General features: G+C 58.2%; 2 protein-coding genes across 35 annotated transcripts in view; one reads left to right on the top strand and one right to left on the bottom strand.

Moving 5' to 3' along the window:
• MRPL41 (mitochondrial ribosomal protein L41) overlaps window positions 1-15,376 on the bottom strand; it is a 232,279-nt gene that overhangs the window by 24,620 nt on the left and 192,283 nt on the right. Inside the window, exon 1 of one of the 30 annotated variants that reach the window (XM_050760446.1) lies at window positions 15,362-15,365. The exons of 11 other annotated variants lie outside the window; for them this stretch is intronic. The gene's annotated coding sequence lies outside the window, so the exon portion shown is untranslated. 18 more of the 30 variants (XM_050760447.1, XM_050760466.1, XM_050760467.1 and 15 more) reach the window with 18 other exon arrangements.
• PNPLA7 (patatin like phospholipase domain containing 7) overlaps window positions 1-15,376 on the top strand; it is an 86,648-nt gene that overhangs the window by 22,362 nt on the left and 48,910 nt on the right. For 2 of the 5 annotated variants that reach the window (XM_050759721.1, XM_050759718.1), the window contains 6 exons: window positions 1,301-1,429; window positions 2,562-2,642; window positions 4,749-4,875; window positions 9,508-9,648; window positions 12,087-12,187; window positions 12,410-12,556. In XM_050759721.1, coding sequence (XP_050615678.1) covers window positions 1,301-1,429; window positions 2,562-2,642; window positions 4,749-4,875; window positions 9,508-9,648; window positions 12,087-12,187; window positions 12,410-12,556 — 726 coding nt within the window. Of the gene's footprint in view, window positions 1-1,300; window positions 1,430-2,561; window positions 2,643-4,748; window positions 4,876-9,504; window positions 9,649-12,086; window positions 12,188-12,409; window positions 12,557-15,376 lie in introns of all 5 variants that reach the window. The other 3 variants (XM_050759720.1, XM_050759717.1, XM_050759719.1) reach the window with 2 other exon arrangements.

Genomic DNA, 15,376 nt, shown 5'->3' with positions numbered 1-15,376 from the left:
CACTGCAAGCTCTGCCTCCTGGGTTTACGCCGTTCTCCTGCCTCAGCCTCCCAAGTAGCTGGGACTACAGGCACCGGTCACCTCGCCCAGCTAGTTTTTTGTATTTTTTAGTAGAGACAGGGTTTCACCGTGTCAGCCAGGATGGTCTCGATCTCTTAACCTCATGATCCACCCATCTCGGCCTCCCAAGGTGCTGGGATTACAGGCTTGAGCCACCGTGCCCGGCCACAGATTTATAATAGCATCCAAAACTGGGAACTTGGGAGTTCCCAGGCCACCCACACTTCTGACCAACTGGTTACAAGTTCAGGGATTCCTGTGACCCCCTCAGATTCAATATTCTAGAACAACTCACATTTGTACTACAAAGGATGAAAATTGGCTGGGCGCGGTGGCTCACGCCCGTAATCCCAGTACTTTGGGAGGCCGAGGCGGGCAGATAACAAGGTCAGGAGATCGAGACCATCCTGGCTAACATGGTGAAACCCCGTCTTTACTAAAAATACAAAAAAATTAGCCGGGCGTGGTGGCAGGCGCCTGTAGTCCCAGCTACTCGGGAGGCTGAAGCAGGAGAATGGCGTGGAACCCGGGAGGCAGAGCTTGCAGTGAGCCAAGATCGTGCCACTGCACTCCAGAGCAAGACTCGGTTTAAAAAAAAAAAAGGATGAAAATCTGGATCAGTCAAAACAGTCAAAAGAAGAGACCCACAGAGTGAGGTCCAACCATGAGGCTCCCGCGTCCCTGAGCTGCGCCATCCTCCATGCGCCATCCTCCATATGTTGGCAAGCCACCCAGGTGCCGAGGCAACAGACCGAGGGCACAAGCTCTTCCAGTATAATAAACAAAATATATAGAGTAAGAGTAGTTATACTGGAGCCTCAGTGGCAGGTGGGAGTGGTTGGAGCTCCCCATAGTGAGTGCCCAGGTCTGGTGGGGTAGCTGCCTGTGGGCCTCCCCCTCACCCACATTCCATTGTCAGCCAGTCCTTTGCCGTACATCTCTTGGACAGTCAAAAATGGCCCTGTGCCCCGGGCCGGTGGTCACCGCTGGGTTTGGGGCACGGTTCTCAGTGCTCTGTGTGGTGCTGCGGGGCCGCCCTGCACCCAGGCCGGGGGTCACCGCTGGGTTTGTGCAGCTGGTGCCAAAAGCAGCACTTTGCATGGCCCAGCCTGGGAAGGAGAATGGAGCCGTGTGACTGGGCAGCAGGCAGGGCCTCCTCCAGGGCTTCCAGCAGCCTTTGCAGTCCGTGGGGGGCTCGGCCGGGCCCGCACAGCGGGGACTGATGGAGCTGTTGTTACAGGGCCACACTGCACCTTACAAAACGGTCTCCGCCCGCGCGGCCGTCCCGTCCACCATCCTCCGGCTTCCAGCTGCAGCTTTTCACGGAGTTTTTGAAAAATATCCAGAAACTCTGGTGAGGGTGGTGCAGGTGAGTCACTTTTTCAGACAACTCTTCTGGCTGCGGTGGGTCATCCTGGGGGGCACCTGGGCACCGGTTTGGGATTTGAGTGGGTTTATTGCCTATTTACTTTCTCAGTTCTAAGCTTTACAACCATGAAGGTGATTTCACAGGAATAGAGAAATTGACTTCATTGGCGGGACTTACCGCTGGTGATGTGGGATTCTGAGTGGGTTTGGGAAGAACTAAGGTTATATTTTAAAAATTTGTAGGCCAGGCGGCCGGGCGCGGTGGCTCAAGCCTGTAATCCCAGCACTTTGGGAGGCTGAGACGGGCGGATCACGAGGTCAGGAGATCGAGACCATCCTGGCTAACATGGTGAAACCCCCTCTCTACTAAAAATACAAAAAAAAAAAAAAAAAAAAAAAAAAACTAGCCGGGCGAGGTGGTGGCGCCTGTAGTCCCAGCTACTGGGGAGGCTGAGGCAGGAGAATGGCGGGAACCCGGGAGACGGAGCCTGCAGTGAGCCGAGAGAGATGGCTCCACGGCACTCCAGCCTGGGCGACAGAGCGAGACTCCATCTGAAAAAAAAAAAAAAGTCATGTATATCTTACAATAAAAATGAATATTCACAACCTCAAAGAGGTCTTAAGATCCTTCACTACCCCTCAAAGAGATTTTTACATTTTCATTAAACTTCTCACTTTGGAGTAACTTTTAGTTTTATAGAAAACTTGCAAAAACAATGCAGTCTTCCTTCGCCCCTAACCCCCTTCCCCGTGATGTGACAGCGGTGAGGTGTCAACACTGCCGGGTGTTTCACCCTGAGGGGGTTCGGTCTGTGCGGTCTGCTGGGTTTGGGGCACGGTTCTCAGCGCTCTGTGTGGTGCTGCGGGGCCGCCCTGCGCCCGGGCCGGGGGTCACCGCCGTGTTTGGGGCACGGTTCTCAGCGCTCTGTGTGGTGCTGCGGGGCCGCCCTGCACCCGGGCCAGGGGTCACCGCTGTGGGGGCACCGCCGGCTCTGTGTGGTGCTGCGGGGGAGCCCTGCACGGTTGGGGGTCACCGCCGGGTTTGGGGCACGGTTCTCAGTGCTCTGTGTGGTGCTGCGGGGCCGCCCTGCGCCCGGGCAAGGGATCACCGCGCAGCTGGCGTCTTGTTGCAGATCATCATGCTGCGGCTGCAGAGAGTGACCTTCCTGGCTCTCCACAACTACCTCGGCCTGACCACAGAGCTCTTCAACCCTGTAAGTGGAAACCAGCTCACAAGCCCCATGTTGCTCCGGGCAGCTGGCATCGGGACAGTTGTTAGCTGGCGCAGCAGGCGCCCAGTGCCTGGTGGGGCAGTGCCAGCTACAGCTGTGGTCGTCCTGGTTGCTGGTCGTTAGGACTTCGGGAGGTGATGCTTGGGCTGTGTGTATTTTCCTACCTTAAAGCACTTGCCAGTTGATTTGGAGGCTTGATTCTCCTGGGGCCTTGTGTTCCAAAATCTCTGGTCCGTTGAGACTTGGGAAAGGTGGAATTCCTTCTCCGATGCTGGAGTTGTCCGTCTGGAGGCCCACACGGCTGTGAACAGCTGCCTGGTGCCTCTGCAGCTCCGGTTCAGGAGTCTGTGATGAGTCTTCCTTTGGTCACCTGTGTTCTGTAGGACATTGGCAGCACACACATGCTCATTCCCTTTGTGGCCCTGCAGGCTGCATACCGAGCCAACGGCCCTGTCCAGTGGAGGCTGCCCCCTCTCCATACCCATCCCGTGGGGTCCCTACAGCCATGTCCAGTGGAGGCTGCCCCTCCCCATGCCTGTCCCGTGGGGTCCCTACAGCCATGTCCAGTGGAGGCTGCCCCCTCTCCATACCCATCCCGTGGGGTCCCTACAGCCATGTCCAGTGGAGGCTGCCCCTCCCCATTCCCATCCCGTGGGGTCCCTACAGAAATGTCCAGGAGAGGCTGCCCCTCCCCATTCCCATCCCGTGGGGTCCCTACAGAAATGTCCAGGAGAGGCTGCCCCTCCCCATGCCTGTCCCGTGGGGTCCCTACAGCCATGTCCAGTGGAGGCTGCCCCCTCCCCATACCCATCCCGTGGGGTCCCTACAGCCATGTCCAGTGGAGGCTGCCCCTCCCCATTCCCATCCCGTGGGGTCCCTACAGAAATGTCCAGGAGAGGCTGCCCCTCCCCATTCCCATCCCATGGGGTCCCTACAGCCATGTCCAGTGGAGGCTGCCCCTCCCCATTCCCATCCCGTGGGGTCCCTACAGAAATGTCCAGGAGAGGCTGCCCCTCCCCATTCCCATCCTGTGGGGTCCCTACAGCCATGTCCAGTGGGGGCGGCACCTCTCCATACCCGTCCCGTGGGGTCCCTACGACCCTGTCCAGGAGAGGCTGCCCCTCCCCATGCCTGTCCCGTGGGGTCCCTACAGCCATGTCCAGTGGAGGCTTCCCCTCCCCATTCCCGTCCCATGGGGTCCCTACAGCCATGTCCAGTGGAGGCTGCACCTCTCCATACCCATTCCGTGGGGTCCCTACGGCTGTGTCCAGCAGAGGCTGCCCCTCTCCATACCCATCCCGTGGGGTCCCTACAGCCATGTCCAGTGGAGGCTGCGCCTCTCCATTCCCGTTCCGTGGGGTCCCTACAGCCAGCAATCCTTGTGTGTTGCCCTTGACTGCTCCTCCTGTCTGAACCTTGCGGGGCAGAGCTGACTTGTTTGGAGGGCACAGCGTATTGTCAAGGGCACGAGGCTGTGAACCCCGGCTCTCCCTCCTCCTATCAGTGTGACCCTGGGAGGCACTTGGCCGGGATGTGGGACGGTCCCCACCTAGCTGAGCTCTCGTGGGAACTGAGTGAGACCAGGGTTTCATGCCCTGCTCCATCCCCACTGCCCGAAACAGTACCCTGATGTGCGGAGGGCTCTCTTCAGTCACGGGCAGGTAGAGCTCGGTTAGTAAATGGCCTAGCACGCATTAGTTTTTAATCTGCACATGTCAGTTGGAAATTCTAATTCTGATGACATTTTAGGGCTTGTCATCTTCAGTTGTTGACATTAAGGGAATATCTTTTTGTTTTCTACATTATTTTTTGTTTTAATGAAGAATATTAAGGTTCTGACAATTTGGGGCATTATGTTGACTTGATAAAGTGTTTGAGGCAAGACCTAGGGTAAAAGCAGGCTGAGCTTGGTTGGTTGCCTTAAACAGACTGGTCCTTTTTGTGAATAACTGGATTGCCCATCACCTGAAATGCAGCATAAACTTTGCCTTGAGAGGCCCACACCTGTCACTCCTTTGAGGGGCCAACACCTGTCAGCGGGTGAGGGGTGTTCCTGGGGTGGCTCTGAACTTCCTTCTTGTGTCCCAGGAGAGCCAGGCCATCCCTCTCGTGTCTGTAGCCAGCGTGGCTGCTGGGAAGGCCAAGAAACAGGTGTTCTATGGTGAAGAAGAGCGGCTTAAAAAGCCACCACGGCTCCAGGAGTCTTGTGACTCAGGTACTGTCCTGCACCAAGGAGGGCAATGTCCAGCCCCAGAGTCCAGGGGATCCTGCTCCCACTGCCTCAGGTCACCCCAGGTCATCTTGCACGTGCCCGAGGCCACCTCACACATCCCCAGGTCACCCCACACGCCCCAGGTCACCCCACAAGTTCCACAGCTCACTCCACACGCCCCCCGGGTCACCTCACACGCCCCCAGGTCACCTCACATGCCCCCAGGTCTCCTCACGTGTCCCCATCTCCCATCTTCTCACACTTGTCCCCGTCTCCTCACACGTGTGCCCATCTCCTCACATGAGACCCAGATGTCCTCAGACATGCCCAGGTCTCCTCACGTGTCCCCGTCTCCTCACACGGTCCCCAGGTCTCCTCATATGTCCCCGTCTCCTCACAGGAGGCCCGGATGTCCTCAGACAGGCCCAGGACCCCTCGCCATCCATTTTCAGTTGTTCTCAGAATTCTCCCTGCATGCCTGGTCCGAGCCCGGTGCCTGATGGGGAGTGGGCTTCCCGCGTTGGTCTCTCATGTGCTGTTCGGAGCGCTAACTGGGGGGCCTGCATATGGGGAGAAAGCGGTCAGGTGCGGCGGGCACCGCATGAGTCACCCCTGGATGATCTGTGTGATGGCGTTAACAGCCACCCTACAGATCGGGTGCGTGCTTGGTTTTTTATAGCTTATCATGTTCCCAAAAGAGTTGAAGTGACTAACAAAAGTATGTGAAATTAAATGAAGCAATGCTGGTGAGAGTGGGGAGGGAATGGAGTGAGCAGAGTGGAGTGAGGAGAGTGGAGTGAGTGGGGGATGGAGTGGACGGAGTGGAGTGAGTGGGGGATGGAGTGAGGAGAGTGGAGTGAGTGGGGGATGGAGTGAGGAGAGTGGAGTGAGTGAGGGAGTGGACGGAGTGGAGTGAGTGACGGAGTGGACGGAGTGGAGTGAGTGAGGGAGTGGAGGAGTGGAGTGAGTGAGGGAGTGGACGAGTGGACGGAGTGGACGGAGTGGAGTGAGTGAGGGAGTGGATGGAGTGGACGGAGTGGAGTGAGTGAGGGAGTGGACGGAGTGGACGGAGTGGAGTGAGTGAGGGAGTGGACGGAGTGGAGTGAGTGAGGGAGTGGACGGAGAGGACGGAGTGGACGGAGTGAGGGAGTGGACGGAGTGGACGGAGCGGAGTGAGTGAGGGAGTGGAGGGAGTGGACGGAGTGGAGTGAGGGAGTGGAGTGACGGAGTGGGGGAGGAGGGAGTGGACGGAGTGGACGGAGTGGAGTGGGGAGTGGACGGAGTGGACGGAGTGGAGTGAGTGAGGGAGTGGATGGAGTGGAGTGAGTGAGTGGACGGAGTGGGGAGTGGACGGAGTGGAGTGAGTGAGGGAGTGGACGGAGTGGAGTGAGTGAGGGAGTGGATGGAGTGGACGGAGTGGAGTGAGTGAGGGAGTGGACGGAGTGGACGGAGTGGAGTGAGTGAGGGAGTGGATGGAGTGGACGGAGTGGAGTGAGTGAGGGAGTGGATGGAGTGGACGGAGTGGAGTGAGGGAGTGGACGGAGTGGACGGAGTGGAGTGAGTGAGGGAGTGGACGGAGTGGACGGAGTGGAGTGAGTGAGGGAGTGGACGGAGTGGAGTGAGTGAGGGAGTGGACGGAGTGGACGGAGTGGAGTGAGTGAGGGAGTGGATGGAGTGGACGGAGTGGAGTGAGTGAGGGAGTGGACGGAGAGGACGGAGTGGAGTGAGTGAGGGAGTGGATGGAGTGGACGGAGTGGAGTGAGGAGTGGAGTGGACGGAGTGGACGGAGTGGAGTGAGTGAGGGAGTGGACGGAGTGGACGGAGTGGACGGAGTGGAGTGAGTGAGGGAGTGGACGGAGTGGAGTGAGTGAGTGGGTGGTGGACGGAGTGGACGGAGTGGAGTGAGTGGACGGAGAGGACGGAGTGGAGTGAGTGAGGGAGTGGACGGAGTGGACGGAGTGGAGTGAGTGAGGGAGTGGATGGAGTGGACGGAGTGGAGTGAGTGAGGGAGTGGACAGAGTGGAGTGAGTGAGGGGAGTGGACGGAGTGGACGGAGTGGAGTGAGTGAGGGAGTGGACGGAGTGGACGGAGTGGACGGAGTGGAGTGAGTGGACGGAGAGGACGGAGTGGAGTGAGTGCAGGGAGTGGACGGAGTGGACGGAGTGGAGTGAGTGAGGGAGTGGATGGAGTGGACGGAGTGGAGTGAGTGAGGGAGTGGACGGAGTGGAGTGAGTGAGGGAGTGGATGGAGTGGACGGAGTGGAGTGAGTGAGGGAGTGGACGGAGTGGAGTGAGTGAGGGAGTGGACGGAGTGGACGGAGTGGACGGAGTGGAGTGAGTGGACGGAGAGGACGGAGTGGAGTGAGTGAGGGAGTGGACGGAGTGGACGGAGTGGAGTGAGGGAGTGGACGGAGTGGAGTGAGTGAGGGAGTGGACGGAGTGGACGGAGTGGAGTGAGTGAGGGAGTGGACGGAGTGGAGTGAGTGAGTGAGGGAGTGGACGGAGTGGAGTGAGTGAGAGGAGGACGGAGTGGAGTGAGTGAGGGAGTGGATGGAGTGGACGGAGTGGAGTGAGTGAGGGAGTGGAGGAGTGGACGGAGTGGAGAGAGGGAGTGGACGGAGTGGACGGAGTGGAGTGAGTGAGGGAGGGAGTGGATGGAGTGGACGGAGTGGAGTGAGGGAGTGGACGGAGTGGACGGAGTGGAGTGAGTGAGGAGTGGACGGAGTGGACGGAGTGGAGTGAGTGGAGTGAGTGAGTGAGTGAGTGAGAGAGTGGAGTGAGTGGAGTGGAGTGGAGGAGTGGAGGAGTGGAGTGAGTGGACGGAGAGGAGGAGTGGAGTGAGTGAGGGAGTGGACGGAGTGGAGTGAGTGAGGGAGTGGATGGAGTGGACGAGTGGAGTGAGTGAGGGAGTGGACGGAGTGGAGTGAGTGAGGGAGTGGATGGAGTGGACGGAGTGGAGTGAGTGAGGGAGTGGACGGAGTGGACGGAGTGGACGGAGTGGAGTGAGTGGAGGAGTGGACGGAGTGGAGTGAGTGAGTGGAGTGGACGGAGTGGACGGAGTGGAGTGAGTGAGGGAGTGGACGGAGTGGAGTGAGTGAGGGAGTGGACGGAGAGTGGACGGAGTGAGTGGAGAGTGAGGGAGTGGACGGAGTGGAGTGAGTGAGTGAGTGAGGGAGTGGACGGAGTGGAGTGAGTGAGGGATTGGACGGAGTGGAGTGAGTGAGGGAGTGGATGGAGTGGAGGAGTGGAGTGAGTGAGGGAGTGGACGGTGGAGTGAGTGAGTGAGGGAGTGGACGGAGTGGAGTGAGGGAGACGGAGTGGAGTGGAGGGAGTGGACGGAGTGGAGTGAGTGAGGGAGTGGACGGAGTGGACGGAGTGGAGTGAGTGAGGGAGCGGACGGAGTGGACGGAGTGGAGTGAGTGGACGGAGAGGATGGAGTGGAGTGAGTGAGGGAGTGGATGGAGTGGACGGAGTGGAGTGACTGCTTCGCTCATGTGCTTGGGAGCCCGTGAGGGTCACAGCCACATTTAAACACAGCTCTGGCTGATGTGCTTTTTCTCAGAAATGCGTTTATTATTATTATTATTTTATTATTTTTATTATTATAGAGACAGGGTCTTGCTCTGTTGCCCAGGCTGGAGTGTGGTGGTGCGACCTTGGCTCACTGCCACCCCCACCTCGTTGCCTGAAAGGGTTCTCCTGCCTCAGCCCACTGAGTAACTGGGTCCACAGGCACGTGCCACTAGGCCCAGCTCATTGAGTTTCATTTTTTAAGTTTTTGTAAAGATGGCATCTTGCCACGTGGTCCAGGCTGGTCTTGAACTCCTGGTCTGAAGTGATCCTCCCACCTTGGCCTCCCGAATTGTTTGGATGACAGGTGTGAGCCGCTGCACTTGGCCTGAAAGTGCGTTTTAGAATATGTGTCATTGCCTGAATGGCATTTCTTTCACTGGATTAGGTCCGTGTGACTTGGTGGGGCAGCAGCTGTCCTGGGTGGGGTCTAGGCAGAGACCAGGGCTGGGGAGGGCTCATGGGCCTCTATAGGTAAGGACAGTGTCCAGGCAGGGCAGCCTCCTTCAGCCTGTGTGGTGGGCAAGGCCAGGCTCCTTCCTTGTTTCACCCGAGGGGCAGATGCAGCCCTGCGTGGCCCATCCCAGCTGAGCCCAGACAGCTGCATCCACCAAGGCATGCCCTGAGAACCGCTGGCCGGCAGCCCCACCTGGATGGAATTTGCCTTCAAGGCACTTGGCCCACAGCTGGGCAATCAGGGCAGCAAGGCCTTGGGGGGGGGCAGGGGGGATTGGGGTAGGGATGGAAGGGGTGGGGAGGAGGGATTGGGGTGGGGAGGGGAGATTTGGGGGAGGGGGATTAAGGTGGGGAGGGGGATTGGGGCAGGGAGGGGCCAGGGCTAGTCAGAGGCTGGCACTCGCTTGCACTCACCGGCTGGCCCAGCAGATGCAGATGGCCAGGTAGCCTGAGGGCTGGTCCAGAGGGTGTGCAGGGGCGCAGGGCACTGTGGGGCACGCCAACTGCTGCTGCTGCGGGGACCGTGCTCCCCGCGTGGCCCCGACTGGGCTGCATGGGATGCCAGGGAGTGCGTGCAGACCCAGGTTGCTCACGGCTGCCTCCCCAGCAGATCACGGGGGCGGCCGCCCAGCAGCTGCTGGGCCTCTGCTGAAGAGGAGCCAGTCCGTTCCCGCGCCTTCTGTTCGCAAAGAGATCTTGGATGAGCTGGAGAAGCCCGGGGCAGGTGACGCTGACCCTTCAGCCCCACAAGGTAAAGAACCTCCGACGGCTGCCCGGCCGGTGTGGCCCACAGGCCCTCAGCGTCTGAGACCCAGGCTGAGCTGCACTGACGCCCAGCATCGCTGCCGAGGCGGGTGTCCTCCACTAGGTTTGATTTGTCGCTGGACAAAAGTCCCACATGCCCAGAGGGGCCTGTGCCTGCCCTCTGGCTCTAGGGTCGAGGCTTGGTGGCCATCCTGCTGCCCAGAACACCCTGGTGTGCTCCTCTGCGTCCCCGCCGTGTCCTACCCCCACCACTGCCCGGGCTGGGCCGGTGCCACGAGATGCCCTGCAGAGCCATGTGCTCGGCCCTTCCCGCCCTCCCTGCACGGTCCCTCTCCTGCCTTGCGTCCACCTTGCATGCTGGGTCTCTAGCAAGCCTGTGCTTCCTTCCCCAGCCCTGCTGACCTGTGCCTCCCTGCAGGGACCTTTGCTATAACTGACGTGGAGCAAAACCCCAACACGCGGGGGAACCGCCCGCAGCCACGGGGCCGGGGCCTTCTCAGGGCAGCCTCCCAAGTCCACGCTGCTCGGCGGTGCAGCCGTGCTCCTGCCGCAGACCTGCCCCTCCGCCATCTGCCACCGCCGGCCACCAGCAAGCTCATGGGCTCCTGCTGCATTCGATTCCATCTGGGCGTCCCTCCTAGACTGTCCGGTCCTGTTCTCTGCCCACTTTCTGCAGTTCTGGAGTTTGGTTGATTTGTGTTGATTCCTTATGTGCTGTAGGTAGAGATCCCTGGTTAGTTTCATTTTTGGAGATTGTCTTCCCCTTGTCTCCTTAGTTTTTGTTGGGGATTCTCTTCCCTCTTGTCTCATTGGTTTCGGTGTTGGAGGTTCTCTTCCCTCTTGTCCGTGGGCTGGAAAATGCCGCCTCGGACCTTGATGCAACAGGGACCCTGATGTTCCTCTGTGGAAAGCCAGCCCTTTGCTTTGGCACCTGTGATTTGTGTTTTGGGTCTTATTTATTCTTTCCTTATTCCTGAGTCATAAATAAATTTTCCAAAGACTATTTTATTTCTTTTTTTTTTTTTAATTATTTTTTTTGAGACGGAGTTTCGCTCTTGTTGCCCAGGCTGGACTGCAATGGCCCGATCTCAGCTCACTGCAACCTTCACCTCCCAGGTTCAAGTGATTCTCCTGCCTCAGCCTCCCAAGTTGCTGGGATTACAGGCATGCGCCACTGCACCCGGCTAATTTTGTATTTTTAGTAGAGACGGGGTTTCTCCACGTTGGTCAGGCTGGTCTCAAACTCCTGACCTCAGGTGATCCGCCCGCCTTGGTGACCTTTGTTGCCATAGATTGGTTTACAGTTTGGATTTTTTAAAAAACAACAGGACTTGATGGGGGCATGAGTAACACATAGCACAGTGCACCGGGCTGAAGGGTGCAGCTCCCTGAAACCCGACCAGCGCACCCTCAGTGTAAGCCTCAGAGGCACGCGCCCCTTTCCAAGGCCCAGCGCTCCTGTCTCTCCGTGTCCGGCTTCCCAGGGAGGGGCATGTGGCTGTGCTCCTGGGCCTGGTTCCTTCCTGCAGTGCCACGTGGCAGCGGCAGCTGTGTGGCATGTGTCCGCGGTTAGTGTCTGCGCGGTGCCTCTGTATTCCGCTGAGAAATGGGTGTAGCGAATTCCACAGTTTGGATGGAAAACCGCAGCGCAGATGATTCACTCACATGTGCAGCTGCACACGCAGGGCTGGATCTGTGCCTGGACATGCGTGACCCCGTCGTGCAAACCGCACACCCTTCCTCAGAATCCACTGCAGCTGGTCCGGAGGTCGGATACGCTGTGTGTGTAGTGCTGTGTAATGCTGAGGCCGGGCCGTGAAAGGGTGCACACTGCTTCATCCCGCTCAGCCCGAGGCTGCCCAAAAGCAGCAACAGGGGAGCTCTTTGGAGGGGTGCCTCAACCCCCTCCCTCTGAGATGGGGCTGGGACTGCAAAGAGCCAAGCCCCAAGCACAAGCGTGACGGCCCCGGGCACCTGTTAGGGGAGCTCACGTACAGAGGGCGGCAGCATCCCTGAGATGGACAACGAGAGAAAGGGGGCTCTACACAGGGATGCCCGCAGCGAGCGGTCAGGGTGTGGCGTGCACGGGAAGGTTTGATGGATTTGGCTCAGGGCCAGGGCTGGTTTCTTTCAGTGTCTTAGGCACTGACCGGGCTACCTCTATCAGTGCCCAGAACTGTTGAAGGCACCGTGTGGGTTTAAGCTGCTGAGAAAACCTGTAGTTGCTGGCCACAGAGCCATTGAGGCAGATGCCGAAAGAAAGCAGGGGGTGGGGGGGATCTCAGGGCCCGACTCCCTCGAGGGACCTAAGTCTGACCTGCCGGGGTTTGAGCAGTTAGACTGCAGGGTGCGCTCAGCCCACCCCGGGAGTGTTCGAGCCTGTGGCCCAGCGAGCCATGTCCTGAGTGTCCCCTCTGCGTGTAGGGGGCCCAGCCAGTGCCACTTCCGATCTGGAGATGGCATGTGACCGTGCCAGGGTCTTCCTGCACTTGGATGAGTACCCCGGGAGCTCCATGGCCAGCAAGGTAGGCCCTGGCTGTCATTTCTGACCCTCCTCTTGGGGCCCTGCCCTCTCCGTGGCTCGCTGGTGCGTTGGCGGCACCACTGGCTCTGGTGTCATTGGCACCTGCAGCTTCAGGAGGCTCAGCTGGCCTTTCTGGACTGTGCGAGTCAGACCCGGCCACGCCCTTGTGCAATGTTCCCCAATCACCTCCCTTCTAATTGCTGGTATCTCTGTTCTTCTCGAGTCCAAGAAAAACGTGATGGTCGCAGAGATGCCCTCCCCAGTCTCCCACCACTCAGAGAGTCACGCGGATGAGACCCTGGCCAGCAGGAAGTCCGACGCCATCTTCAGAGCTGCCAAGAAGGACCTGCTCACCCTGATGAAGCTGGAAGTGAGTGGCCCCGGCGGGCACCTGGCCCTTGTCCCACCCAGGGCCCGTGGGCTCCTCTCTGCCTCTGTTGGGCAGTGGTTCCGGGTGTGGAGGACGGTGGCTGCAAAGGGGGTGCTTCGGGTGGAGTGCAGGCTTGGTTGTCTTTTGGGGTCCCCCTTTGGGAAGCCAGCAGCTTGAGATCGTCTTATGTTCAAACTCAAAGCTGAGGCTTTCTGGGACATCACGGTGTCCCAAAGCTGGACTTCAGAATTCTCATCTGTGTTTATATTTAATACAGCAATAACAGTGTCAGATTATTAGAGTATGATATTTTCTCAGCTTCATTAGTTCATCTAGGATTTAATTTCTTACATATGATGGAAACCTTTTTTTTTTTTTTTTTTTTTTTTGGAGACAAGAATCTCGCCATATTACCCAGGCTGGAGTGCAGTGGTACGATCTCGGCTCACTGCAACCTCTACCTCCTGGGTTCAAGCGATTCTCCTGCCTCAGCCTCCCGAGTAGCTGGGATTACAGGCGCCCACCACCACGGCCAGCTAAATTTTGTGTTTTTAGTAGAGATGGGGTTTTACCATGTTGGCCAGGCTGGTCTCGAACTCCTGACCTCAAATGATTTGCCCGCCTCAGCCTCCCAGAGTGTGGGGATTACAGGCGTGAGCCACTGCACCTGGCTGATGGAAAGCTTTGAATAGGTAAAAAGGCAGCCGTGATAGTGTCGTGAGCTCCCAGGCACCAGTCACCTAGTTCCGTAATTACCAGTCATGGCCAATCACTTTACAACTGTACTCCTCGTCCCTCCCCCAATTATTTTCTGTCTGAAAAATCTCAAACCTGATGTAGTTTCACATCATTCCTCTCTAACGGTTAAGGACTCCGTTTCGAGGCATAACCACAGTGTCGTTCTGCAAGTGAAATGTTAAAAAGCTTTGATTGCTCACCCACCCAGCGCGCTCCTGGGCCCCTGACTGTTGGGAGTGGTTCTCAGTGGTTTCTTGTTGTACAGATCAGGATCTGAGTAAGGGCCATAAACTGCAGTTGGCTGATCTATCTCTTAAATCTCCTTTTCTGGCCGGGCACGGTGGCTCACACGTGTAATCCTAGCACTTTGAGAGGCCGAGGCAGGTGGATCACCTGAGGCCAGGAGTTCGAGACCAGCCTGACCAACATGATGAACCTCTGTTTCTACTAAAAATACAAAAATTAGCCGGGTGTGGTGGTGGGCGTCTGTAATCCCAGCTACTCGGGAGGCTGAGGTGGGAGAACTGCTTGAACCTGGGAGGCGGAAGTTGCAGTGAGCTGAGATTGTGCCACCACACTCCAGCCTGGGCAACAAGACGAAACTCTGTCCTGAAGGGAAAAAAAAAATCTCTCTCTCTCCTTTTTTTTTTTTTTTTTTTTTTTTTTTTGGAGAGTGTCTCGCTCTGTCTTCCAGCCTGGAGTACAGTGGTGCCATCTCAGCTCACTGCAACCTCCACTTCCTGGGCTCAAGTGATCCTCCCACCTCAGCCTCCCGAGTAGCTGGGACCACTGGCTCGCCACCACAGCTGGCTAAGTTTTGTATTTTTAGTAGAGACGGGGTTTCGCCATGTTGCCCAGGCTGGTCTCAAACTCCTGACCTCAAGTGATCCACCTGCCTCGGCCTCCAAAAATTCTGGGATTACAGGCATGAGCCACTGTGCCCAGCCAGTCTTCTCTCTCTTTAAACAGCTTTTTGTTGTGGGAAAACTCAAAGCTGTATAGAATAGACGGAATAATATGTGGAGGTGAGTACCTGGCAGCCCTCACGGCAGCGGTCATGCCACAGCCCGCCTTGTTTTCTCTGCACCCCTTCCATACTGTCCAGGTGCCCACCCTCGAAGCAAATCCCATCATCATAGCACGTCACTGGTGGATATTTCAGGATTCATCCCTAACCACACACTCTTATCATTTCTGAATACTTAACAGCAATCCTTAAAACGGCCAAATGGCTTCAGCCGTGCGGTCAGTGTCCCCCGTCCAGTGGCCTCGTCCGTGTCACAGTCCACTGTGTGGTCCACACCATGGCTGGCTCCCGCATCCCCTGTGTCCCCTGCATCCCTCTCGTCCCCCACATCCCCCTCGTTCCCTGCATCCCCCTCATCTCCCACGTCCTCCTCGTCCCCCTTGTCCCCCTCATCCCCCTCATCCCCTGCTTCCCCCTCGTCTCCCACGTCCCCCTTGTCTCCCATGTTTCCCTCGTCTCCCACGTCCCCCTCGTCTCCCACGTCCCCCTCGTCTCCCACGTCCCCCTCGTCTCCCACGTCCCCCTTGTCCCCCTCATCCCCCTCATCCCCTGCTTCACCTCGTCTCCCACGTCCCCCTCGTCTCCCACATCCCCCTCGTCTCCCACATCCCCCTTGTCTCCCACATCCCCCTTGTCCCCCTCATCCCCCTCATCCCCTGCTTCCCCCTCATCCCCTGCTTCCCCCTCATCCCCTGCTTCCTCCTCATCCCCCGCTTCCCCCTCATCCCCCGCTTCCCCCTCATCTCCCTCTTCCCCCTCGTCTCCCACGTCCCCCTCGTCTCCCACGTCCCCCTCGTCTCCCACGTCCCCCTCGTCTCCCACGTCCCCCTCGTCTCCCACGTCCCCCTCGTCTCCCACGTCCCCCTCGTCTCCCACGTCCCCCTCGTCTCCCACGTCCCCCTTGTCTCCCACGTCCCCCTTGTCCCCCTCATCCCTCTCATCCCCTGCTTCCCCCTCATCCCCTGCTTCCTCCTCATCCCCTGCTTCCCCCTCATCCCCCGCTTCCCCCTCATCCCCCGCTTCCCCCTCGTCTCCCACGTCCCCCTCGTCTCCCA

Source organism: Macaca thibetana, chromosome 15 (genome assembly GCF_024542745.1).
Source record: "Macaca thibetana thibetana isolate TM-01 chromosome 15, ASM2454274v1, whole genome shotgun sequence".
Classification (NCBI taxonomy): Eukaryota; Metazoa; Chordata; class Mammalia; order Primates; family Cercopithecidae; genus Macaca; species Macaca thibetana.
This window is presented reverse-complemented; position numbering and strand designations above follow the sequence as displayed.